The following is a 27,766-nucleotide window of genomic DNA, read 5'->3' as shown; positions in this document are numbered from 1 at the left end:
CATACCAGTGGTGGGGTAGGTATTTGCTGACTGAGCATGTGCCCCGTATAGAACACTGTGCAGGGGTTCTGCTGGGCCCAGTTGCTCACGCCTATAATCCCAGCACTTTGGGAGGCCAAGGCAGGCGGATCACTTGAGGTCAGGAGTTCAAGACCAGCCTGGCCAACATGGTGAAACACCGTCTCTACTAAAAATACAAAAATTAGCCAGGTGTGGTGACATGCGCCTGTAATCTCAGCTACTCTGGAGGCTGAGGTGTGAGAATCGCTTGAATCCGGGAGGTGGAGGTTGCAGTGAGCCGAGATCGTGCCACTACACTCTAGCCTGGGCAACAAAGTAAGACTCCATCTCAAAAAAAAAAAAAGGATATTGTGCAGGGGTTCTGATGGTTCCTTTCCGCAGAGAATCCCTTCAGAGTAATGTAAGAAGGCAGATTCACCCAATCCCAGCCTGGAGAATTTTCACAAAGTGCATATACCTATGTAATTCAGACACCACCCACCCCCTCAAGTTCTTGCCCTCTTCTTGAAATTTATATAAATGGAGTTATTCAGTATAATATACTCATGTGTCTGGCTCATTTAATCAATGTTATGTCTGCTAACCCCCAAAAAACTACCCCAAATCTTAGCGGCTTAAAAAACAATAATATTTTCCTCCCAATTCTGTGGGTTGGCTTGGCAGGTCCTCTGCTGGTTTCACCTGGACTTACTCATGTGGCTGTGTTCAGCTGGCTGTCAGCTGGGCCGGAAGGTTCGAGGTGCTTTGGCAGTTGGTGCAGGCTGCCAGTGCAGTGTGCCTCAGTTCTCCGCCACGTGGCTTCACTCCTCCAGTGAGCTGGAACTGGGCATCTCTGAGTTCCAACAGGTTGAAGTTGGAAGCTTCCAGTCCTCTTGAGGCTGAGGCTCCAGAATTCTCAGGGCCTCATTTCTGCCAAATTCTACTGTCAAAGTCACAAGGCCAGCCCAGACTCAAAGGATTAGAAAAATAGACCCTTCCCTGCATGGGACGAGTGGCAAAGCCACATAGCAAAAGGATGTCCTTGCCAGGATGGCAGGAGTTTGTGGCTGTTAAACAGTCTGCGACAGGGAGACTCTTCTCCGAACAAACCATTTGAAAATAGTCTTTGTGTGCAAAACAGCCTTTTACAGTTTCACACACTTTTTTTTTTTTTTTTTTTCCAAAATCTAAGATTTTTTTTCCAACTGAAGTTAGAGTTTTGGTGATCAAAACTGACATTTATGTTGGACCTTACTAGGTGGGAAAAGCCAGCTGGCTATTTCAGTCTTATAGTACCCTGGCCTTAACCACGCTCTATCCTCAGTTCTTAATTTCAGAAACGTTACCATTCTTTTTCTAACAACAAAAAAGTAGTATGGTAAGAACTCAATGAACTAATCTGTATATTATCCTGAACAGAGTGCCTTGGGTGTCTAGTATACATTCGGTTCAGGCTTGCTTTTTTTGTTTCCTCCTAGTTCACCCGAGTGGATCAAGCTCTGAGAATGTTGTAAAAACTGACTTGGCTAGAATTCATGTATTTAACAAATATGTATCAAGCACCTGTTATATGCCCAGGTCTATTCTATATCCTTAGTGGTTTTTTCTGTCTACTCATTCTACCAGTTACTAAGAGAGGAGTATAGAAATCTCCAGCTAAATTGTGAACTTGCCTATTTTCCCTTTCAATTCTGTCAGTTTTGGGTTCATCTATTGTGGAATTTGTTTGCTTTAAGCATATATGTTTGTAATTCTATCGTCCAACAGTGTTGACCCTTTATCACCATGAAATGTCCTTTGTCTCTAATAATGTCTCTAGAATATTTGGTCTGTCCGATATTGATATAGCCACTTCACCCCTCTCATGCTTGCTGTTTGCATGACATGTTTTATTCTTTTACTTTCAACCTATTCGTGTCTGTTAATATAAAGTACTTCTCTTGTAGACAAGATATAGCTGGCTTTTGCTTTTTTAATCCAGTCTGACAATCTGCCTTTGATTGGAGTATTTATTTAGTGTGCTCATATTTTTGACAGTTTTATTGAGGATATAATTTATATACCATAAAATTCATCTGTTTTAAGTAAATGTGTAATTCCATGAATTTTAGTAGATTTATAGAGTTGTGCTACCATCACCACAATTCAATTTTAAAACATTTTCATCACCCCGCAAAGCTCCCTTGTACACATTTGTAGTCAACCCTTGCCTGGGTCCCCCACCCCCGCAAACCCCAGGTAACCATTAATCTGCTTCTGTCTCTAGATATTTGCCTTTTCTGGACATTTTATATCGTATGCATGTGGCTAGTGTTTTCATTTTCTTTTTTTGTTTGTTTGAGACAGGGCATCATTCTTGTCACCCAGGCTGGAGTGCAGTGGTGCAATCATGGCCACTGCAACCTCCACCTGGGCTCAAGGGATCCTACCACCTCAGCCTCCTTGAGCAGCTGGAACTGCAGGTGTGTACCACCACTTCTGCCTAATTTTTTTTTTTTTTTTTTTTTGGTAGGACGGGATCCTACTGTGTTGCCCAGGGTGGTCTTAAACTTCTGGGCTCGAGTGATCTTCCCACCTTGGCCTCCCAAAGTACTGGGATTACAGGCATGAGCCACCACACTGGCCATCTTTTCTTTTTTTTTTTTTTTTTTTGTTTCACCATGTTGGTCAGGCTGGTCTCGAACTCCCGACCTCAGCTGATCCGACCTCAGCTGATCCACCCCCCTCGGCCTCCCAAAGTGCTGGGATTATAGGCGTGAGCCACTGCACCAGGTCATTTTCCTAATAGTGTCTTTTGATTTGTAAAAGTTTTTTATTTTGATGAGGTCTAGTTTATCTTTTTCATTTTTTCATTTATGGTCTATGCTTTTGTTGTTGTATCTAAGAACTTTTTGCCCAACCCAGACTTTCTCAACCTTGGCACTACTGACATTTTGGGCCAGATAATTCTTTGTTGGGGGTGCTGTGCTATGCGTTATTGGGTGTTTAGTAGCATCCATGGCCTCTGCCCATTAGATGCTGGTATTAATCCACCCCTCTTCCCAGTTGTCACAACCAAAAATGTTTCTAGACATTGCTAAATGTCCCCTAGGAGGCAAAATTACTCCTAGTTGGAAACCATTGGCCTAGGCCAACATTGCAAAGATTTTCTCTTATGTTTCCTTCTAAGGGGCTTTATTGTTTTAACTCCTATGTTTAGGTATAGAACCATTTTTAGTTAATTTTTGTGCGTGATGTGAGATAAAGATCTAAATTCATCCTTCTGCATATGAATATCCAGTTGCCCTAGTATCATTTGTTGAAAAGACTATTATTCAACCCATTGCATTGCTTTGTCAAATGGCATCTTTGTAAAAAATAAATTGGCCAGGTGCGGTGGCCATAATCCCAGCACTTTGGGAGGCCGAGGCAGGCGGATCATGAGGTCAGGAGTTCAAGACCAGCCTGACCAATATGGTGAAACCCCATCTCTGTTAAGCATACAAAAATTAGCCGGGTGTGGTGGTGCATGCTTGTAGTCCCAGTTACTTGGGAGGCTGAGGCAGGAGAATCACTTGAACCTGGGAGGCAGAAGTTGCAGTAAGCCAAGATCATGCCACTGCACTCTAGCCTGAGTGACAGAGCAAGACTCTATCTCGAAAAAAAAAAAAAAAAAGTTGGGCGCAGTAGCTCATGCTTGTAATCCCGGCACTTTGGGAGGCCAAGGTGGGCAGATCACGAAGTCAAGAGTTCAAGACCAGCCTGGCCAGCATGGTGAAACCCCATCTCTACTAAAAATACAAAAAAATTAGCCAGGCGTGGTGGTGTGCATCTGTAGTCCCAGCTACTCAGGAGGCTGAGGCAGGAGAGCTGCTTGAACCCTGCAGGCAGAGGTTACAGTGAGCCGAGATTGCTCCACTGCCCTCCAGCCTGGGCGACAGAGCGAGGCTCCGTCTCATAAATAAATAAATAAATAAATTGACCACAAATATAAGAATTTATTTCTGGACTCTCAGTTTTGTTCACTTGATTCGTTTGTCTAGCTCTATGCTAGTACCACATGATGTTAATTACTATAGCTTTATAGTAGGTTTCAAAATATGAGTTCTTCAACTTTGTTTTCTTTTTCAAAATTGTTTAATATTCATATTTAATGTAATAATTGATACGGTTGGGTTTAATTCTGCCATTTGCTATCAGTGTTCTATTTATCTCTTTGTTACTCTGTCTTTCCTGCCTTCTTTTGTATTAAGTAATATATGTACTGCTGCCCTTTGTATTAAGCAAATATTTTTTAGTATACCATTTTAATAACTCTAACTTTTTAGCCATATTTGCCTTTTTGTTTTTAAGTTGGTTCTAGGGATTCAGTATGCATTTTTCACTTATCACAAACTACTTTGAGTTAATACTGATTTATTACTGGTAAAATAGAAGAACTTTGCATCAGTATGGCTCGATTTCTGTTCCTCTTTTGTGCTCTTGTTGCCATATTTGCTACATTTATATTTATTATCAACCAGGTGCTATAAATAGTCGTATATCATTTAAAGAAGGAACGTGTGTGTGTGTGTGTGTGTGTGTGCATGTGTGTGTGTATCTCCACCTACATATTTACCATTTCCAGTGCTCTGTAATGCTGGTCTCTTAACAACAAATTCTATTTTTTTTTTTAATCTGGAATTTTCTTTAGTTCACCTTCTTTTTTTTTAATTGCTACTTGATCTGGTCAAAACACCTTCATTTTTGAAGCATAGTTTCACTGCATATAGAATTCTTAGTTGGCAGGGCACAGTGGCTCATGCCTGTAATCCCAGCACCTTGGGAGGCCGAGGCAGGTGGATCACCTGAGGTCAGGAGTTCAAGACCAGCCTGGCCAACAGGGTGAAACCCCATCTCTACTAAAAATATAAAAAATTAGCCAAGCGTGGTGGCACATGCCTGTAGTCCCAGCTACTTGGGAGGCTGAGGTGGGAGAATTGCTTGAACCCAGGAGAATTGCTTGAATTGAGGCAGAGGTTGCAATGAGCCGAGATCATACCACTGCACTCCAGCCTGGGTGACAGAGCAAGACTCCATCTCAAAAAAAAAAAGAAAGAAAAAAAAAGAATTCTTAGTCAACAGGTATTTTTTCCCCGGCACTTTTAATATGTCATTCTTTTGTCTTCTGGCTTCCATTGTTTTGTTTTGTTTGTTTGTTTGTTTGTTTGTGACAGAGTCTCACTGTGTTACCCAAGCTGGAGTGCAGTGGCTTGACCTTGGCTCACTGCAACCTCTGCCTCCCAGGTTCAAGCAATTCTCATGCCTCAGCCTCCTGAGTACCTGGGATTACAGGCATGCACCACCACACCTGGCTGACTTTTGTATTTTTGGTAGAGATGGGGTTTCACCATGTTGGCCAGGCTGGTCTCAAACTGCGCCGAGCCCCATTGTTTCTGATAAGAAGCCAGCTGTTAATTGCATATTTTATCGTTGCTCCCCTGTATGTAATCGGTTGTTTTCCCCTTACTTTTGAATATTTTTTTCATTGGTTCTTAGCAATTTGTCTATGATGTACCTAGGTGTGGGTTTTTCTGTGTTAATCTTTTTTAGGGTTCATGGAACTTTTTTTTTTTTTTGAGACGGAGTCTCATTCTGTCGCCCAGGCTGGAGCTCAATGGCGTGATCGTGGCTCACTGCAACCTCCTGAGTTCAAGCGATTCTCCTGCCTCAGCTTCCTGAGTAGCTGGGATTGCAGGCACCTGCCAACATGACCGGCTGATTTTTATATTTTTAGTTGAGACGGGGTTTCACCATGCTGGCCAGACTGGTCTCGAACTCCTGACCTCAGGCAATCTGCCCGCCTTGGCCTCCCAAAGTGCTAGGATTACAGGTATGAGCCACTGCACCAGGCCTGGAACTTCTTGGATCTATAAGTTACAGTGTTTTTTTGTGTGTTTGTTTGGGTTTTTTTTTTTTTTTAATCAGATTTGAGTAGTTATACACCATTATTTACTTGTGTTTTTTTCTGCCCCTTTCCTCCCCTCCTGAAAATCCAGTTGCACATATGTTAGAATGCTGATATTGTCTAACAGATTTCTGAGGCTTTCTTCATTTTTATCCAGTGTTTGTTCTCTTCTTTGAGCTGGATACTTTCTCTTGATCGTCCTTCCAGTTAACTGATTCTTTTACCCTTTTTTATCTGCTGTTGAGCTCATCTATTGAATTCTTCATTTCAGTTATTGTACTTTTCAGCTCTAAAATTCCCATTTGGTTCCTTTTTATAGTGTCTATTTTTCTGTTGACATTTCCTGTTTTTCACTGATTTTCAGTATTTTTTTAAAAACTTCTGAGCACATTTTCCTTTAATTCTTTGAGCATATTTATAATAGCTGCTTTGAAGTCTTTTTCTACTAAATCTAACATCTGGGCCCACTCCAAGTTAGTTTCTCTTATCTATTTTTTCCCCAAGGACAGGTCACACTTTGTTTCTGCTGTATCTAGTAATGCATTTGGTTGACAACCAGACATTATAGATAACGTGTTGTCGTGATTCTAGATTATGTTTTGCTCTCCTGAGGGCTGTTGCTTTCATTTGTTTGGTAAGCAGTTAACTTGCCTGCTCTTAAACTGAGAAATGTGTCTCCCCTGTAGAATGCAGCCACGAGTGTCTCTATCATTTTCTGCAGTCCCAGGGGTCTCCCCTGCATAATTTAACCGTTGATTGGGATGGAAATTGTGCTCAGATGCCTGAAGCCAGTAAGGTTTCCACCTTCTGCTGCTTGAGCTGTGTGTGGATTGAGGAATACATTTGCAAGCACAAAAAATTATCTGCAAGTTTTCCCACACTGTTAGTTTCTTCTGGGTTCCTTGGGTTTTCTGCATGTACCTGTAGTTTAGCAGTCAGAGATGTGTGGAGATTGTAACATCTCTTAGCCTCTGTAGCTCTCTTGCTTCCAGCTGTCCCCCTTCCATTTCTAGCAGCTGTGCCTGCCACTTGCCCTCTACCATGTTCACACCTCCAGGCCCTGGGGTGTCACTGCCTACAGATGGGAATGCCTCCAGGCAGGAAGGCCATGAACACACCGTTCTTACCCAGTGCCCTAGCACTTCCCCACTGAGCAAGTACTGCTCAAGGTGTTGCCTGCCATTGGTCATTTTCCAGTGTCCTGGAATGATTATTTTTAGTAAACGTGTCACATTTTGCACTTGATAACTGTAGAGAGGAATTGCCTGACTTACTCCTGTTCCTAGAACAGGAGTATATCCCTAGGGCCAGAAGTCGTTAGGTCCTAGGGATATAGCGGTAAAAGCAAAGTAGACATCCTATTTGGAGAAAGCAAGCCTTCAACAAATAAGCAGAGATCATAGCCAGGTGACCATGAGTGCTTTGAAGAGCAGTGGGGCAGAGGGAAGAGCAAGTGGCAAGGTCCTGAGGCAGAAGCATATTGGGGGCCTTCCGGGAACAGGAAGAAGCGGGGAGGGAGTTGGATATGAGGTCAGATCACCTAGGGCCTGGGGAAGGACCTTGGCTTCTATCCTGAGAGAGGAGGGAAGCTGTTAGAAGGTGTTAATGAGGAGTGACATTATCACTCCTCTTTCATTTTTTTTTTTTTTTTTTTTTGAGACGGAGTCTCGCTCTGTCGCCCAGGCTGGAGTGCAGTGGCGCGATCTCGGCTCACTGCAAGCTCCGCCTCCCGGGTTCACGCCATTCTCCTGCCTCAGCCTCTCCAAGTAGCTGGGACTACAGGCGCCTGCCACCACGCCCGGCTAATTTTTTGTATTTTTAGTTGGCCGGGCGCGGTGGCTCACGCTTGTAATCCCAGCACTTTGGGAGGCCGAGGCGGGCGGATCACGAGGTCAGGGGATCGAGACCACGGTGAAATCCTCTTTCATTTTTAAGTGATCAAAGTGCTAGTTTACTAATTTACAGTGAGAAATAAAACTGCCTGAGTGAGGTCAGTAAGTCATTGACTGGGCTGGGCTATTCCTCGGACTTGAACTGAGCCCAAAGGTGCTGGGACCAGGTAGCCTTGTAGAGCTCATGAACATCCAGGTGGAAGTGGCCGTTGGGCTCAGCCAAGTGTCCCCCATCCTAGGATCAGGAGCCCTGTTCGGGTCCTGATTCTGCCATGTACAAGCGTTAGTTTCTCTAAATGGGCTAAAACTAACTGCCACGAACCTGAGCAGTGCTCAGCCCAGCATCTCACCCCCGTGCTAGGCACTAGTAAGGGGTTCTAACCCAGATGTGGGCATAACAAACACCTGAGGCTCATAAATCACCTGGCGGCCCCAGGCGCCCATGCTCCTTAAACTGCTAAGTGACTGGGGACTCTTCCTCTCCCTTACACTTTGCTGTCATCTTCCAGATGGTGTCTACACACTGTGGCTCATCGTTCTGGAAGTCACTTTCATCTCCCCCTTCATTTCCTTTCTGCTCCACATCCTGGCTTAAGCCTCATACCCCTCTCTGTACTAACTTCCCAGCCTTCGGTCTCTGGCCCTCACAGCTTGTCCTGCATGTGGCCACCAGACCATCTTCTTAAAGCAGAGCTTAGACCACACGGTGACATGATCACTTAATTTTTAAATTAGGGAACATTTTAAACTTTTCAGAAAGAACAGAAAATAATATAACAGACAGCTGTGGCTGTATCCCTTCATCTCCCTCCCCTCCTTCTCTCCCCAGAATCAACCACTATCTTGAAGTTGGTATATAAATTCCACAGATGATTCTGTACTTTCATAATAGGCCCTGTGATGGTTTTTAATTTTATGTAAGTGGCTAGTATTACCTGAATTGTTTACTGGCTTACTTTTTTCATTCAACATTATGTGTTAGAGGTTTACTCATCCCAATACCCAGTTCACCCACTTAGCTGCTGTATGTAGTATTTCATTGTCAGAATAAGCCCCTGTGTGTTTCTCCTTCTTTTCCTGTGTTTTTCACAGTGCAGCAAACAGCTTCCTCATCCTCGTGTCCTTATACGCCCTTGAGTGCTTCTCTGCAGCTCACACCTAGATGTTGAATTGCTGATGCAGGGGGATGAGGGTCTCATCTTTACTAAATCCTGCCAAATTGCTCCCCAAAGGGCTGACCCATTTGCACATTCACATGATGCCTTTTAAAACGCTTTCTTGCTCCCCATCACTTGGTACAATCTCAAGTTGCTAACGGTAGTATTCAAAGCCTCACTCATTAAGACCCTGTCTACCTTTATATTTTTATTTATATTTGTGTTTTTTCATCTGTAAAAATAGGGATAAATAATCATGACAGAGATGTGAACAGCGAGTTCATCTGTGGCCCCCATGGACAAAAAAAAAAAAAATGATAGGGTCCTTTCCTTCCTTTTTTTCCATATAGTGTCCACTCGCTGGTCTTTCTTCTGGAGCTATATAGAATAAGCCTAATCCAGAAAAGGCAGTGGCAGGGGGTGGCATTAAAGCCAAGGCTGGGACCTGTCTTGATCCCTGCTAGGTGTCTTATTGGCAGGTGAACTGGTGGTTACAGCTCACTGAGGTATTGGATCACATCCTTGTCTTGTGTCATGTGTGCATTTGATCAGCATGCTCTTCCTGTCCTTATTCCAAGTCCAAGGCAACAGGGAACAGGTGGGGTCAAGCATGGAATCCTCTCTTATACCTGCCAGAGACCCGTGAAAATGACAGATGCATGGTTAATACTTGCTGAATGTCGAGTCAGTGACTGGCAGAATCTGAACACCAAGAAAGGGTCCAGTAGCTAACTCCCTGTGTTTGAGTCCTGCCCGACAACTTACCAGCTGTGTGTGGCTTTGGGCAAGCTGGTGAACCTCACCAAGCCCCAGTGTTCTCATCTGTAAAGCGAGAATATTAATACCCTTTTCATCAGGTGCTTCTGAGGATCAAATGAAACAATCCATGTCAGGTGCCAGGCAGACTCAATGCCTGTCAGCTGTTTTTAACACCGCCCTTGCGGTCTAGAGGCAGACTGGCCTGACTAGTCTAGAGGCAAGCCGAAGTCTGCTGGAATGGAGGTTCCTCGTGTGTTGCCTGGCCAGAATTAGAGAGAGCCAAGGCCAGGGCTGGCCGGGATGGAGCGGGGATGGAAAGCAGCTGGTGGAGAAGTAGAGCACCCCCAGTGGGGAAAGGAGGGGTGGGAGGAGGCTGCTCCCAGGCCACACTTTGGGTAGCAGCAGCCTGGGAGTTTTTCCTGAGGTTTTTTCTGTGAGAACTTTAAGATTCATCTAAACAGTATTTCAGAACATAGACATTATATTGAATAATAGTTTTTTTTTTCTTTATGGCATTCCTGCTGACATGTAAGAAAATCCCTTCACTGGGTCAGGGGTGTGTACAGTCCTGGAGTGGTGGTTTCTCCTGAACTAGCCCATCCTCACTCGCTCCAGCTTGGGGCGGGGACATACCCTGCCTTGGTCCCTAGGTCTTTTGTTCCCCTTTGCCCCTTGTGTCCTGAGCACGCTCATAGGATCCTCTGTTTGGAAGGGCCCTGATTTCGGTTACCCTCTTCCTTCTCCATGTGAAGCGCAGTGTCTGTGGTGCTGCTGTGATACTGGGTCCCTCTCCCTCTAACCTCATGGAAGCTTTCTGCTGTCTTTCACTTCCTGTCCCGCTGAGCCTCCAGGTCTTCTCTTATTGGGTGTATTAAATATTTCGATAAGCCCTGCTTTTCCTAGGGCAACTTTGCCGTCATCTCCACATTTCTTGCTGTTTTGGCTTAGAGTACAGAAAAAGTTTAAGCAAGTAAATTGAGCGGCAAAAGCAAGAGACTGGGAGAATTAGGGGAGTAAAAGTTGTTCGGGTTCTTTAGTTTCTGTCATATCGTTATTTAATGAACTGGTCTGGTTGTGAAACCAACTGTCACACCCTGGGCTGCATTTTTGTGAATGGGGAAGTGAATGTAGAGGGAGACTTTTCCGCGTCACGGTGAGCCCTCAAGGATCCCGGACCTGCTTCCATCTGCAGTCCTGGGCGCGCGCTCGGGAGGAAAGCTGCACACGTGGCCAGGGCCCATTCCACTGGGGAAGTCAGCGCCTCACGCTGCCCAGCCTGGTCACCTCAGTCCACCCTCGCTCTCCCATGTGGAGTGTTTTTCCCTTATTTTCACAAAGAGTGAGATTTACAATTCAGCGTTCTGAGAAGGTGTCTCAAATTTAAACTACTTATAGAAGTCTTATAATTATTTCAAGTGGAAAGCACACTGGATACTTTCACTTGTCATGTGTAAAACCACCTGAACACCTTCTGCTCTGCATTCTATCTGTAAGAATCTGAGTTTTCAAATGCATTTAGTGGTCACACTTAGTTTTGTTTTCAGGCCAGTTGCTTAGAATCTGGTTTGTCTGGAGTATTATGTATCGAAAGCTTCCAGTTAAGCATCTTGTAATGTCATAAGGTCACCAAGCTGCCATGGGGAAGCTTCGCATTAGGACATCTAAATTCATCTCAGCTCAAGCGCCTTTTTTATGAGGCATTCTTAATTTCTTGAAGTAATCAGTTATCACTGAGCTCTAACATTAGTAATCTGATGCATTCTGCTCTAGTACATAAAGACCAGTAATTTTAGTCAAATTCCCCCAACAATGGTATTTAAGACCCAACCTAATGAGGCATTTATTCTTGAGTATTTCTTTATCCATCACTCCCTTACTTCACAAAGTAGATTTTAAAATATGTCGTTTTGTTTGGAATTCACAAGCAGCTCAGACAAGTTAGCACAGTGGCTGGTGCCCTTGTCGCCCAGTGCACCCAGCACCTTGCCAGGCTCAGCTGCTTGCATTGAGAGAGGCTAGCAGAATTCTTTCTGAGCGGGGCACGGTGGCTCACGCCTGTAATCCCAGCACTTTAGGAGGCTAAGGTGGGAGGATTGCTTGAGGCCAGGAGTTAGAGGCTATAGTGAGCTGTGATCGTACCACTGCACTCCAGCGTGAGCTACAGAACAAGAACCTGTCTCTTAAAAAAAAAAAAAAAAAAAATGAAGGGAGAACTGATGGCAGCAGTGGCTCCCCTCCCAGCTGGAAGGCATGAGCTGGCATTCTCAGAGGGTGCCTCTTGGCCTCACCTCTGGGTTTGCCCATTATTAAAAGTCCGGATACGTCCTCAGAGTTGTTTTCATCTGCCTGGCACTGACCGAGAAAGTGGAGCGAGCGCCTGCTATCAGCAAGCTTCATTTCTGGGAGGCTCTCTGCTTACATTTCCCACCGCAGGTAGTGGGCGCCTCTGCCTGCAGGTGTTGCTGGGAACGGTTGAATGAAGCTCTGGCTTCTTTGTTAAGCTGCCCTTCCTACCTCAACTAGCGCAGCTCAGTTTGCTTCCGCTCTCTCCCCTCCCGAGCCCTAAGGATGCCTCCGTTCCCTTTTCGCCGGTATCAGTGTTTCTCAGAAACCATGGCAGTGACTTGTTTATATCTACACATTATCACGCCGCTCCAAAAGCAGAGAATTTAAGAAATTTCTTCCATCAGTAAGTCATGATTTTAAAGGAGGCAGCCAAGTGATCCCATTTACTAGCTAGAGAAAATGAGGCACTGACGAGAATCATGTCTTTCTGAATTAGAACCTCGGTACAAAACTTTTTAAACCAAGAACCATCAATTTGGTGATGATTTCCACCTCAGTTTTCTTACATTTGTGCATTTTACATTGAAGTAACAATAGCGTTTGCCTGCATGTTGCACTAGAGAAACAGGCAGCAGAAGCCAACTGTCCCTGTTGTGAGCAGGTCAGCTGCGGGCCCTGGTTCTGCCCCAGGCCCCCTGCTCACACTACTAAGCTGCAATTCAAGTTAACTTTTATTAATGGGTAGCAAATATTAGGACCAAATGCAGAAACTGTCCTGTGTTTCTGGAGGTTAGGGAGGGCCTATCAATTCTCAACAAATTTAATTGTAAAGTACTTTTTTTTTTTTTTTGAGATATAGTCGCTCTGTTGCCCAGGCTGGAGTGCAGTGGTGCGATCTCGGCTCACTGCAACCTCCGCCTCCCAGGTTCAAGCGATTCTTCTGCCTCAGCCTCTCGAGTAGCTGGGACTACAGGCACGCGCCACCGCGCCCAGCTAATTTTTGTATTTTTAGTAAAGACGGGGTTTCACCGTATTGGTCAGGCTGGTCTTGAAGGTCTGACCTCGTAATCCGCCCACCTTGGCCTCCCAAAGTGCTGGGATTATAGGCGGCCTGGCCTATAAAGTACGTTTAATTAAAAAACAGCTTTGTTTTAATTTAAAAAAAAAAAAAAAAACAGGCCAGGCACAGTGGCTCACACCTGTAATCCCAGCACTTTGGGAGGCCGAGGTGGGCTGATCACCTGAGGTCTGGAGTTCGAGACCAGCCTGACCAACATGGAGAAACCCCGTCTCTACTAAAAATACAAAATTAGTAGTGGCGCATGCCTGTAATCCCAGTTACTCGGGAGGCTGAGGCAAGAGAATCGCTTGAACCCAGGAGGCGGAGGTTGTGGTGAGCGGAGATCACACCATGGCACTCAGCCTGGGCAACAAGAGCAAAACTCCATCTCAAAATAAATAAATAAGTAAAACCAAAATGAAGCCAGGTACAGTGACTCACCCCTATAACCCTAGCTACTCGGAGGCTGAGGCAGAAGATCACTTGAGCCCAGGAGTTCAAGTCCAGCCTGAGCAACGTAGTAAAGCCCCATCTCAAAAAAAAAAATTTTTTTTGTTTAATTAAAGTAAAACAAAACGAGCTGGGCACAGTGGCTCATGCCTGTAATCCCAGCACTTTGAGAGTCCGAGATGGGTGGATCACTTGAGCTCAAGAGTTTGAGACCAGCCTGGGCAACATGGAAAAACCCCGTCTCTACCAAAAATACAAAAATTAGCCAGGCGTACTGGTACACACCTGTGGTCCCACTACTTGGGAGGCTGAGGTAGGAGGATTGCTGGAGCCTGGGAAGTTGAGGCTGCAATGGGGCCCTTGATTACGCCACTGCTCTCCAGCCTGGGAGACAGAGCAAGAGACCCTCTCTCAAAAAATAACAATAAATAAAATAAAATGGAATAAATAACTTTAACTTGTGATTGAGATGGGTTGTTTGCTAGTTTGTGTATGTATAAGTTGACTTGCAAGTAAATGGGTCTTACATATGTACTTGTCCAGGATAAAGAAATACTTTTGCTGGCATTGACTGAAGTTAGCCATTGACTGTGTGTTTCTCATTGAAATGGAATGTGGACGTTTGTTTTGTTTCTTAATGTTTCGTATTCCTTCCTGGCAGGGAAGTGGTGTCTCACCAATACCTTGGTGAAACTGTGATTCTAATGCCCATTTCCAGCTGGGGCCTCTGAGGCTGCGTCCCCTGGAGAAGGGATGAAACACTACTCCATGCCCAGAGCTCCCTGCCACTCACTCAGACCACAGAGCTGCTGCTTTGGTTCACAAGGAGTACTCATTTTCCTAAAATTCATCATAAAATGTACACACACCCTTTGATCACTGAGATGTTGCTATTTTGGTGAAGTACTCTAAGTCAAGGCAACAACCTCAATCTTCCGTAACCGTCCCAGAGTTGACTTGGGGTAGGGCCTCACATACAGGATTACCTTTAAGGAAATTTCAGGACGGCAGGTCTGCTAGCACTTGGCAGAGCTGCCAACTCAGGTGCAGCAGCAGGAGAAGGTGCCTGCCCTCACCATAGGGCATGAGTCCCAATTAGAGCTTAAATCGCAGTGGTAACTGTGAGCCTGGGCCCTGGGTGGTGCAAGAGTGGATTCTCCATTTGTGATTAGACAAGAGAAGGGGAGAGAGAGGGATGAGACCCCAAACTTCAGATGCCACTACAGCCCTCCCTCCCATTACTCTCTGTGTCCTGTTGAGCTCAGTCTCAGCCAGGCAGCAGGTACCCAAGCTGTCCAGCCTGTACCTCCTCAGAAACAGGCTTCTTCTGCGGGGCCCCAAGAGGCCAAGTCAGAAAGACCTGGGCAGAAAGGGGCTGTCCCAAGCTTAAAGTCCAGACTCCTAGACTCAGAGCTGGGCTACTGCTGTGGATTTGTCACTTCTCTGGGCCTCTATCTCCACACCGGGAAAATCCACACCAAGCCATTGTGAAAGTTAAGATGTAAAGGGCTATGGAAATATAAAGTGGGTTCCTTAATCATTCTGTGACAAGGGACATCAAATAAATGCCCCCAAATACAAGCTAGCAGGAGTAGCGTCTCCTCAGTAGCCCCTTCCCTGAGTAAGATGGTGCTGATTGTTAGAAAAGGCTCTGGATTGATCTGGGGCCTGCCTCTTATTCTGCTAGTTCAGGCCTGTCTTTGGGGACAGCCTAGAGTAAGTGGAATCCCCTTTTCTTAGGACAGCCCATCCCAAGGTGACACCGTCTAGTGATGGCAGGTGGCACTGACTATGTGGTTGAGAGACTGGAGAGACAGGGCAGCTTCCCCCAGCACAGCCCTACCCAGGGGCAGCCCTAGGACAGGCAGCATCACATTTCAAGGCCCAGTTCCCAGCCACGCCCCGCCTTCAGGCCCAGGAGGTTGAGCCTTCATATTCCTTGGAAACTGACTGGGGCAAATCAAACTCACCAAAGACCAGAACATCCTGAATAACTAGAAATTAGTCGGAAATGAAGACAGGGTACTCATTTTTGCAGAATAGAGCTTTCTCTTCCTGTTGGCAAGTGTCAAGGAGCCAATTATAGTCATTAGATTGTTGGGTGGGCCAGGAGTCAAAGGGAAGGACTGGCTAGATGATCTTAGGGAACACTGTCACCAGGAGATGATGGCCTGCCCTCCCCCTGCATCCCTAGACCACTCCAGCACTTGGCTGCCACCTTCCTCCAGGGCCCTTCCTTCCCCTTTTTCCCTCCATAGCCAGCAGCTTCCCTCTTTCTGAGTTAATATTTGTATTGCTCTTTGTAATTTAACCTGCAAAGGACAGTCTAAGGTCGGCCGGAAGCTTTGGCAGGGACGAGGAAGGGGCAGTGCACACTCCCCCATGACTGTGTGTGCCGTTCGGTCGGCATTCGAGTATATAGAGCCTTGAGACATCTCACATATGCTCGTTTTTTTATTTTTAACTCTTCTGTTTTTAATTCAAGATCAGAACGTTTCCATCATTCAAGGATCCCTCATAGAAGGATCCTTTTACAGCCACCGCCATTTCCTCCGTAACACCTGGTAACCACTAATCTGTTCTCCATTTCTATAATTTATCATTTCCAGAATGTTACAGAAATGGAATCATATAGTATGCAGCCATTGAGGACTGGCTTTTTTCACCAACGTTATTCTCTGGAGATCCATCCAGGCTTGTGTACATCAGTAGTTCCTCTTCTTTCTCAGTAGTATTCTGTGGTGTGTATGTACCACATTTGTTTACCTGTTCTCTTGTTGAAGGGCATCTATTGTTTCCAGTTTGGGGCTATTATGAATAAAGCTGCCATGAAACATTCATATACAGATTTTTGTATGCCAACAAGTTTTTATTTCTCTGGCATAAATGCCCAGGAGTATAATTGCTGGTTCTGTATAGTTGCATGTTTACCTCTTTAAGAAATTGCCGAAATGTAGTTGCATGTTTAGCTTTTTTTTTTTTTTTTTTTGACACTGAGTCTTGCTCTGTCACCCAGGCTGGAGTGCAGTGGCATGATCTCAGCTCACTGCAACCTCCGCCTCCCGGGTTCAAGCAACTCTCCTGCCTCAGCCTCCCAAGTAACTGGGATTACAGACGCCCGCCACCACGCCCAGCTAATTTTAGTATTTTTAGTAGAGATGGAGTTTCACCATGTTGGCCAGGCTGGTCTTGAACTCCTGACCTCATGATCCACCCACTTCGGCCTCCCAAAGTGTTGGGATTACAAGCGTAAGCCACCGCACCTGGCCCCAGCATGTTTAGCTTTTTAAGAAATTGCCAAAATGTTTTCCAGAGGGCCTGTATTATTTTACATTTCCACCAGCAATGTATGAGTGATCTAGTTTCTCTGCATCCTTGCCAGCAATTGGTATTGCCACTGTTTTTTATTTTTGCCTTTTTTTTCCTTTTCTTTTTTTTTTTTTTTTTTTGAGACAGGGTCTCACTCGGTCACCCAAGCTGGAGTGCAGCGGCGCAGTCTCGGCTCACTCCAACCTCTTTCTCCCGGGCTCGAGTGATTCTCCTGCTTCAACCTCCAAAGTAGTTGGGATTACAGGCACACGCCACCAGGCCTGGCTAATTTTTGTTTTTTTTCGTAGAGACGGTGTTTCACCATGTTGCCCAGGCTGGTCTCAAACTCCTGATTCAAGTGATTCGCTCACCTCAGCTTTCCAAAGTGCTGGGATTACAGGCATAACCCACTGCACCTGGCCTGTTTTTACCATTCTAATAGGCATGTAGTGATATCTCATTGTGGTTTTAATTTGCATTTCCTTAATGGCTAATGATATTGAACATCTTTTCATGTGCTTATTGTCATCTGTATATTCTCCCTGGTGAAATGTCCCTTCATGTCTTTTGCCCATTTTCTAATTAGATTGTTTGGGTATTTTGAATGTTGAGTTTTGAGAGTTCTTTTATTTTAGTTACTAGTCTTCTGCTGAATATCTGGTTTCCAAATACTTTCTCCCTGTCTATAGCTTTCCTTTTCATCTTCTTAACAGGGTCTTTTCACTGATCAAGTTTTTAAATTTTTTGATGAAATTCAGTTTATCAATTTTTTCCTTTTATGGGTTGTTCTAAAAATGTGTTAGTTTTACATTTAAGTCCATGATTCATTTTGAGTTGATTTTTATATAAGATATGAGAATTAGATTGAGGTTCAGTTTTTTTCCTACAAATGTTCTATTTCTCCAGCACTATTTGTTGAAAGAACTATCCTTTCTCATTGAATTTCTTTTGTACCTTAGTCTAAAATCCACTGGACATATTTGTGTAGGTCCATTTTGGAGTTCTCTGTTCCATCCCATTGATCTATGTGTTTGTCCCTCTGCCAGTAGCATACAATCTGGACTACTAAGCTTGAAATCATGTAGATTGATTCTTCCCATATTCTTCTTGTTTTTCAAAATTGTCTTAGCATGTTCAATTTTCTTTTTTTTTTTTTTTTTTGAGACGGAGTCTCGCTCTGTTGCCCAGGCTGGAGTGCAATGGCGCAATCTCGGCTCACTGCAAGCTCCGCCTCCTGAGTTCGCGCCATTCCCCCGCCTCAGCCTCCCAAGTAGCTGGGACTACAGGAACCCGCCACCACGCTGGGCTAATTTTTTTTGTATTTTTTTAGTAAAGACAGGGTTTCACCATGTTAGCCAGGATGGTCTTGATCTCCTGATCTCGTGATCCACCCGCCTCGGCCTCCCAAAGTGCTGGGATTACAGGCATGAGCCACTGCGCCCGGCCAACATGTTTAATTTTCTTTGCCCTTTCCACATAGATTTTAGAATAATCTTACTTATGACTACAAAATATCTTGCTGGGATTTTGATAGAAATTCCATTACACCTGTAAATCAATATGGGGAGAACTATGTTGAGTCTTCTTGATTCATGAACGAGGTGTGGTTCTGTATTTATTTGAATTTTTTATTTCTTTTTTCCTTTCTTTTTTGAGACAGAATTTTGCTCTTTTTGCCCAAGCTGGAGTGCAGTGGCGTGATCTCGGCTCACTTCAACCTCCGCCTCCCGGGTTCAAGTGATCTTCCTGCCTCAGCCTCTGAGTAGCTGGGATTACAGGCATGTGCCACCACACCCGGCTAATTTTGTATTTTTAGTAGAGACAGGTTTTCACCATGTCGGTCAGGCTGGTCTTGAACTACTGACCTCAGGTGATCCGCCCACCTCAGCCTCTTGAAGTGCTGGGATTACAGGCATGAGCCACAGCGCCCGACAGATTTCTCTCACTAGAGTTTTGTAGTTCTCAGCGTACAAATTTTGTATATGTTTTGTTAGATTTATGCCTATTTCTCTTTTTTTGAGCAATTGTAAATGGCATTGTATTTTTAATTTCAATGTTCATGTGTTCCTTACTAGTATATAGAAATTGATTTTATATATTTTTCTTATATCCTGTGAGCTTTTTGAATTCATTACTTCTAGAAGGGTTTTTTGTGTGTGTATGTGGTTTTTTTGTAGATTCCTTATTTCTATACAGACAGTCATATTATGTGCAAACAGGGATAGTTTTTCTTCCTTTTCTCATCTGTATGGCTTTTATTTGCTATTTTTGCCTTGTTGGGACTCCTTGCAGGGACTCCTTCTAATTACTGCCAGGTTTGAGTAGAATTCCAGGTTCCACGCTGGGCCTGGTTGATACCAGGTGATGGGGGTCCTGGAAACCCACTACGCCTCCACTAATGCCTCCCTGCCTAGAAGGGACGAGAGTGCCCCATCACTCACTGCGCCCCACATGGCTCCTCCGACACCACCCCAGGAAGGGTGTGAGGGGCATCTGGTCACTGCCAAGCGTGGGTAGAAGTCTGGGCTCCCACCTGGTCTTCACTTACATTGTGGGGTGGGGCCTCCTTACCACCCAGCAGGGATGAAACTGCTGCCTACCCAGCCTTCTCTGGTATCACCACCAGGGGTGTTGGGGTGTGCGGCCCAGCCTGGTGAGGGTACAGCTGGGGATCCTGAGGCCCTTGCTGGTGCAGGTGGGAGTGGAGCTACCATGTTTTCTCCAGTGTTTATTTCCTAAAATTTTCCTGTCATGCCAGCCTTCCTCTGTCAGGTCCTTTGGCTAAAGGAAGCAGGCTTTGGGGGGCTTTTTTTGTTTTCACCATTGACATTTCTGGGTTGTTGGTTTCTTGGGCTCCAAGTGTGGCATATATGAAACAAAAAGAAAACCCAGGCAGCCTGAGTAACCTGGCAAAACCTCGTCTGTACAAAAAAATACAAAAATTAGCTGGGTGTGGTGGCATACACCTGTAGTTCCAGCTACTTGAGAGGCTGAGAAGGGAGGATCGCTTGAGCCCAGGAGGTCAAGGGCACAGTGACCTGTGATCATGCCACTGCACTGCAGCCTGGATGACAGAGTGAGACCCTATCTCAAAAAAGAAAAGAAAACCCAGGGAAGTCACCAGCTGTCATCCTTGGGTCTCACGGCCCCTAGGCAGTCTGCCTTCGTCTCTCCATCTTTCAGGGTCACCTTATGTTTCTTTTATAGGTAGTGTCCAATGTTTTTGGTTGTACATAGTGGGAGGAATATGGAAAGGAACATCCACTCCGTCTTCCCAGAAGCAGGACAGTGCTGCCCTTTTTGCTGAGTCTTGTTACTTATTGGCTGTAAACGTTCTTGAGATGAGCAAACCTGTTCTAGAGTTCCCTATCCCCCACAAGGCCTGTGTATGACTGACTGGCTGTTCATATGGCGCCTTGACTTCACAGAGAGAGAAGTTCTGAGAACTGTGATTAGGAGAGACTGTAAAGAGCCTTCTAGAACCTCCACACACCTAAGCAACGGAGGCTCCCTAGGTCCCCAGCTTCCTGAAGAGGCTGGTTGGCCTTGTCCGTCTGGTCTTCATGGAGAAGTTGGAAGCAGAGGCAGACTGCCCCTGAGCCCCCTTGGAATATAAGCCTGCAAGTTGCTGTGGTTGGCCGAGGCCTTCATGACAGCTACACATTCTGGGGAGCCACCCCTTGGGAGCTTGTGGCAGGGTGTCCACAGCATTCCCCCCATGTCTCCTGAAACAGGAGGACCATGACATCATGGAAGCCGATCTGGACAAAGATGAACTGATCCAGCCCCAGCTCGGAGAACTCTCGGGAGAGAAGCTTCTGACCACGGAGTACCTGGGGGTAAGTGCCACACACAAAGGGTGGGGATCCTGAAACAGAAAGGCCAGATGGACGTTGATGGATTTCATGTTTTCAGTGACACAAAGGGCTTAGTTTGGCTTGTTACCATACTGTGTTTATGAGAAGGTCCATGTTAGCCAGTCTGCTCTCAGTGGCCCTGAAATGCACTGTGGCCCTAGCTACCTGTCACAAGTAGACAGGTGTACGGAGTGGGGAAAGATATAAATAGAAGGCATATACCAGGGGCCTTTGGAACATCAGAAGATACGCCTGGCCCCAGTAGCAATCACCTACCATCCCACTTTTTAATTTCTGCATGCCTTATGTATTGGAAGGGAATGCTGAGGTAGACTTGGAAGTCCTTGGTGCAGAGGTGTTGGCTGAAACCATCATAGCCCATGAGGTTACCCACTGAAGCACAGTGTGGAGAGAGAGTGGGGGCTGAGCAAGGAGGGGCATTCCAGCAGTCAGGAGTGGGAGAAAGGAGAGCACCCGAGAGGGCCAGAAAGTGAGTAGTCACCGTGTCCTCAGGAGAACTGAAGAGGGTCATGGAAACAGAAGGGAGAGGTGTTTCAGGATGAAGCCAGTGGTCAGTGCAAGCATCCAAGAGGCCTGTGGAATCACCATCTGGGATGGGTCCTTAAGCTGACCTGTGAGAGCTCCCGTTGGCTTGGATGCTCAGCCAGCTCCAGAACCACTGGCTTACGACCCACCAGCTAAATAGGGCAGGGTGTGAGTCAGGAGGAAGCAGCCACTCCTCAGGAGAGGATAGCAGTGCCAGGGCCCGCAGGTATCTCAGAGAGCAGGTGGGGGAGCCAGGTGGGATGCTGGAGTGTAAGGGTCTGGAAGGGAGGAGCAATTGCCAGGAACCAGGACCAATTCAGACTGAAACCCTTTGTGGGACGGCTGAGCACATAGGGTAGAAGAGTCCCTAAAAGAGGCTCCTAGAACTTTGAAGCTGGCGGTTGCTTCGGTCAGTTGTTTGGACCCCAAAGTCTCCTCACAGCCAGCAGGTTGGTGTTGGAGAAGAAGGGTGGAGCCAGTGTCTCAACAATTGACTGGCACAGCCAGAGCCTTGGGAAGGAGAAAGACGATGCATGCAGGTGGCCTGAGCCTTTATGGGAGCAGGTGGAAGCAGAAAGTGCCTGCCAGGTCCCGTTGCCACCCCCAACCCAGACCCTCAGTACCTCCCCAGGACACTGGGCCCCCTGGTCACCTGGCCCTCATCTCTTCCTCATCATCTGTGGAACTTCAGGGATTCTAGGCTGGAGTGCAGTGCGTGGTGGTGGGACTTCAGGTTGGAGAGAGAGCCACAGTCCAGAGCACGTGGCTTTGTAGGTCATGGCAAGGGTTTTGGATTTTATTTACAAGAGCTAGGACACCACTGGAGGTGAGAGCAAGGAAGCGACTCGGTTTGACTCATGTTCTAACATATCCACTATATTTTCACTCTGCTGCTTTGTGAAGGCAGGGAGGTGACTGATGGAGGCTGGGGGGCAGGGAACCACCGCCACCCCCTTCAGGGATAGGGGTTGCTGGGCAGTATCTGCCATTCCTTAGAACATCTCAAGGATTAAAGTAGTCTAATTGGCTGTGGAGCTGTTTACATTAGGTCGAGCAGGGAGGTGCTCAGGAAAGGTCAGAAGTGCAGCCATCAAGGTTCCAAGTTGTTGATGGAAGCCTCAGGCTTGACTAGGCCTGTGTCTCCCTTTGGAAGAACGCTGGTTTTTTCAGAGACGCGGCTTCGTGTGATAGGTTTCACAGGCAGGCGGTGAGGAAAACAGAGGAGGCAAATTGGTGGGGCTTCCTCAGAGGGCACGTGGTTGATACCTGTTGAGACCGCGGTGCACGTACCCCTGACCACACTGCCGCCCAGACACGCAGGCACGTAAACATGAGCAAGGATGGCCATTTGCAGCCAGGTCAGACAGAAGCTTGAATACGGCGCTCAGTTAATAATTTAGAGGACCTCTCCCTGGCGAAATGCCATGGGGGAGATCTTCTGTTGATATGGTAAACATCTTCAGCAACAACAAAAAAGCAAGGTGCAGAACGTGGTGAGACTGCTAGTTTAATCATGCAGATTGGCGAGGCGCAAAGGCACAGAGCTTTCAAATCAATCAGTAACCCCAGTTTAATGGCATCTGGAAATGGTACCATCTTACCATAATATGCAGTTCTAAACCCTAAATGTTTATAGATGATCCTTTTACTAGAAGGAAACCATGGGTGGAGATGTGACTACTGAGAAACACAGAAAGAATCCACTGTGTAGATTCTTTCTTCCACTGGGAAGACCCAGTACAATTTGGTATTTCCCATGGCTGCAGTAACAAAGCACCACTAACTGCAGACTTAAAACAGCAGAAATGTATTCTGTCTTTGTTTTGAAAGGCAGAAATCCAAAATCAAGGTATCCTTAGGGCTCAGCTCCCCTCAAGGACTCTATGGGAGGATCCTTCTTGCCTCTTCCAGCTTCTGGTGGCCCCAGGCCATCCTTGGCTTGTGGCTGCGACATGCCAATCCCTGGCCTGCCTTCACATGGCCTTCCCCTCTTCTGTCTTTTGTAGGGACACTTGTCCCCCGGGTGACCCAGGATAAGTTCTTCATCTCAAGGGTCCTTATTACATCTACAAGGGTCTTCTTTCCAAATAAACTCATTCACAGTTTCCAGGGGTCAGGACATGGGCATAGCTTTTGGGAGCCACCATTCAGCTGACCGCACCAGGTCACCATAGGATCTCATGAATATTTTGATTAGGAAATTTAACGTGGAGCAGTAAGGGCTGAGGCCGGATGTGCGCTCCCAGCACTGCCCCTGTTCATGAGTCAGCCCCCACCGCCCTGTCACCCGGTCTTGTGATTTGACATTGCCAGCCTGCCAGCCTCTGTGTGCTGGGTTGGGGATCTCAGAAGATGGGATCCCACCTTGCCACGCCCTTGCTCTTGTGGTGCATGAAAGGGCTTTAAATTCACATTTTTGTCATGTCGTGTGTGTGTGCCGAGCTGAGGAGCTCTGACCAAGATAGAAGACGTTTCACTGGGAAATATGTGCCTGAAAGTCATGATCCAGGCCCCTTGTTCTGATGTACTGGGTACACTGCAGATTTTTCAAGATGAGTCTAAAGGTGTTGGCTTTTTGAAACATTCTGTCAGAAAATTATATTCAAAAAGCTTTGAGTGAACCTGTGCCATCTGCCCAACACAGCGGAATGCTGAAGAGGCTTAAGACACAGCTGTTACCATCAAGAAGTTTACAGAAGGCACCAAACAGATAAAAGTGCTCTTGCTGAGTGGTGTAGATAACAGCTAGGAGTGGTCAGTGGCGGGCAGGTGTGATCCTGCAGGGTGAGAGCTAGTCCCAGACCACTGAATCTGGGTTAAAGATAGAGTCTAGGCCCTACCCTATACCTCCTGACCATAATCCCAGGAACCAATCATGGTGCACGTCAGTAATTTAAAAACCAATCAGCAGCTTGGGAGTGAGGGTGGAGGTGCGACTGGGGCATCCACCAGAGTGTTCGGGGATGGGAGGAAGCTATTCCCAGGATCCTGGACCAGTAGCCCACCCCTTCCCTGCAGGGTCACACTGCTAGTCCCCACCCTCCAAGTCTACCCACAGCTCCTCTGCTCTGCAGAGCACAGGCTATGCAAAATGCTGAAGAGCACGGCGATCTCAGAAAGCTAGTGACAGAGAACAGGTCACGCTTCCGAGGCTTGCGGGAGAGTAGCGATGGCCCCGTGAGATGTGGTGCTTACTCATAATTCTAGTGAAGCCATGTGCTGTGTTCTCCTATAGGCTGTGAACGTCAGAGTTCAAGACTGCTGACTTTCCTCCTGCTTCTCCTGCCTCTAGTATTTGTGAAATTTTTAGTGCCATGCATACTGTGCTGAGTAATCAACAATGCCTCTGGCCAGGTGCGGTGGCTGACGCATGTGATCCCAACACTTTGAGAGACGAGGTAGGAGGATCACTTGAGCTCAGGAGTTCAGGACCAGCCTGGGCAATGTAGGGAAACCTTGTCTTTACTAAAATTTTTTAAAAATTAGCCAGGTATGGTGGCATGCACCTGTGGTCCCAGCTACTCAGGAGGCTGAGGTGGGAGGATCACCTGAGCCCAGGAGACAGAGGCTGCAGGGAACCGTGATTGCACCACTATGCTCCAGCCTTGGAGTGCAAAAATAAATAAATAAATTATTATTGTAAAAATAAATAAATACAAATACGAATAGAAAACAATTCTTCCTAAGAAGAATGTCCTGACTTAAATAGCTCCATCACCTGGATTAAAGGATATAGACATGTATGACAGAATCATAGAATCCCAGGGGTTTTTTTTTTGTTTTTATTTCAAAGTGAACTTTAACAGTAATAGACAGGTCTCAGATTAATTCAGTACATGCCATGGGCCAAACCCTGTGCTGACTGCTTCACACGACTCCATTTGACTGAATCCTCCCAGCAAACTTACAGGGCATCTTCCACTAGTATCTGCATTTTATAGAGGAGGGCACTGAGGCTGAGAAAGGCTGAGTCGCTTCCAGGTGTTACCTGAGCCCACCTGCCTTTTACCACTCAGCCGGGCCGCCTTGCAGCAGCACTGGCTGTTGTCAGGTGAGTGGATTCTGTGCTTGTAAGTTGAGAGAGCTCCAACCCATGTGACGTATTCGTAATAACTATATGATCTGTGTTTTCGTCCCAGACTCAGTTCTGGGGGGAATGCCTATAGTGAATGCTAATTGCTCCCTTTCCACACTTCCTTTCCCCGCCATCAAGTGAGAACCCACATTCACTTAGTTTTCCTAAGAATCCGCAAAAGGGCTGGTTAAATAAAGTGCAGGTTCCTGGCCCCACCTCCAGAGAATCTGAGGCTGTGGCAGTGCCCCAGGAGTGTGCATTTTTATTTTCCCCTAAAGTGGTTCTGAAGCGGGAGTCTGGGCCCTGGAGACTTGGCCCATTTGGACAGAACTCAGGGTGTTCATGGAGCTGCCTGTCTTCTGCAGCATGGCACCGTGCAGAGCTGAGGCCCTCCTACGCTGGGCTCAGGCCTGGGCAAGCACAGACAGGAGAGGGCCCTGGGACCCTGCTGTCCCCTGTCCTGCTGTGCCTAGAGGGGCAGAAGCATGAGGTGGCTTGCAGCGGGCCCTGAGATCTCCTGCTCCTCTCTGCTCACAACAAAAAACAAAACTAGAGGAGAAAAGGCCTCTGTTTCCAAATATTACTTTTAGTTTTTTTTTTTTTTTTCACATTCGTCTCCACTTTGGGGCATTTCCTAATCCCTTTTCAGTCTATTGTTCCTGCCCTGCGTGACTGTAATGATTGAAGAGCCATTGCCTCTGCTTATTAGAACTGAGTCAATGTCCATATATATATATATATATATATATATATATATATAATTTGTTGTTTTTTTTTTTTTTTTTTTTTTTGAGACGGAGTCTCGCTTTGTCGCCCCAGCTGGAGTGCAGTGGCGCAATCTTGGCTCATTGCAACCTCCGCTTCTCGAGTTCAAGGATTCTCCTGCTCAGCCTCCTGAGTAGCTGGGATTACAGGCGCACGCCACCACGCTGGCTAATTTTTGTATTTTTAGTGGATACGGGGTTTCACCATGTTGATCAGGCTGGTCTCGAACTCCTGACCTCGTGAGCCACCGCACCCGACCTCAATGTCCATATTCTTGTACATGAAAACACAACCAAATAAGCAGGGAAAAATCCCAAACCCCAAAATATCCTGATTCCTTTTCGTTTGCCATTTGTTTCCTATTCTTTTTTCTAATTACAAAAGAAATGTATGCTTATTCTAAAAAGTCAAAGTAACAGAACATAAAGACCAACCGTAAGTCTACCCAACCAGAGGTAATCACTATCTCTTGTTATCTTTCCTTATCAGTTAGGATTGGGCTGAGCTGCAAATAGCAGAGAGTCCTACCTTATCAGTCCAGCTAAAAATTCCTGGTGGGTGGGGGCTGTCAGATCCCAGGCTCTTTTCATCTCTTACCATGACCCTGCCTGCCAGAAGGGCAGATTTAGGCTTCGTGGGTCCTCCAGCTTACAAGGGCTTGGGAGGCCGCCTCTAAAATAACGGAATGCAAAATTAGGTATAAAAATGGGTGCTTATGTGGAATGAGAATTAGAAAATAAATCATAGTGAAATTCACTTTTTTTTTTTTTTAAACAGTCTTGCTCTATTGCCCAGGCTAGAGTGCAGTGGCACAATCTCGGCTTACTGTAGCCTCCACCTCCCAGGTTCATGCAATTCTCGTGCCTCAGCCTCCCAAGAAGCTGGGACTACAGGCATATGTGCCACTACGCCTGGCTAATTTTGGTATTATTAGTAGAGACGGGGTTTCACCATGTTGGCCAGGGTGGTCTCGAACTCCTGGCCTCAAGTGATCCACCTGCCTCAGCCTCTCAAAGTATGGGGTTTACAAGATAACCCCCCCTCCCCCGCCCCCCCTTCCCCTATTTTTTTTTTTTTTTTTTTTTTTTTTGCGACAGTGTCTCGCTCTGTCACACAGGCTGGAATGCGGTGGAGCAAACATGGCTCACTGTGGCTTCAACCTCCTAGGCTTAAACGATCTTCCCACCTCAGCCCCCCAAGTACAAATTCAAATTTTAAAAATTGACAGATAACGCAAACATTATGAAATCTAGAAAAATAATGTTTATATTAACTAGCTGCTTGGCAAACACCTCGTAGTTTTTATTCATGTATCTTCTGTTTTATGCCCTTTGATTGCTTCTGTATATGGCAAATTAGTAATGTTTTACAAGCATAAACATAAAAATGTAACGTTTTTGTCTACATATATGAAGATTTTTTAATGTTTTTCTACCGAGAAAGAAAAAAAGATTAGTCAGCCTTTCCTGTAACATATTTGATCAAATTTTCTTAATATTGATTGATTAAAAAACTTTGTTTTGGCCTCATATTTAGTTCTTGGTAATGCCCTGTAAATCTTTTTACTTAAAAAATTGTGTTTATAGGCTGGGCACGGTGGCTCACGCCTGTAATCCCAGCACTTTGGGAGGCCAAGGCGGGCGGATCACGAAGTCAGGAGTTCGAGACCAGCCTGGCCAACATG

General features: G+C 45.9%; 1 protein-coding gene across 5 annotated transcripts in view; it reads left to right on the top strand.

The window, feature by feature from the left end:
* The window catches only part of ARMC9 (armadillo repeat containing 9), a 168,847-nt gene that overhangs the window by 115,334 nt on the left and 25,747 nt on the right, over positions 1-27,766 (top strand). For all 5 annotated transcript variants that reach the window (XM_058437383.1, XM_032753920.2, XM_032753916.2 and 2 more), the window contains one exon: positions 20,574-20,678. In XM_058437383.1, coding sequence (XP_058293366.1) covers positions 20,574-20,678 — 105 coding nt within the window. The remainder of the gene's footprint in view (positions 1-20,573; positions 20,679-27,766) is intronic.

The sequence above is a fragment of the Hylobates moloch genome, unplaced genomic scaffold (assembly GCF_009828535.3).
Source record: "Hylobates moloch isolate HMO894 unplaced genomic scaffold, HMol_V3 SCAFFOLD_1, whole genome shotgun sequence".
NCBI lineage: Eukaryota > Metazoa > Chordata > Mammalia > Primates > Hylobatidae > Hylobates > Hylobates moloch.
The sequence above is the reverse complement of the archived record's forward strand: the minus strand, read 5'-3'. Positions and strand labels throughout refer to the sequence as shown.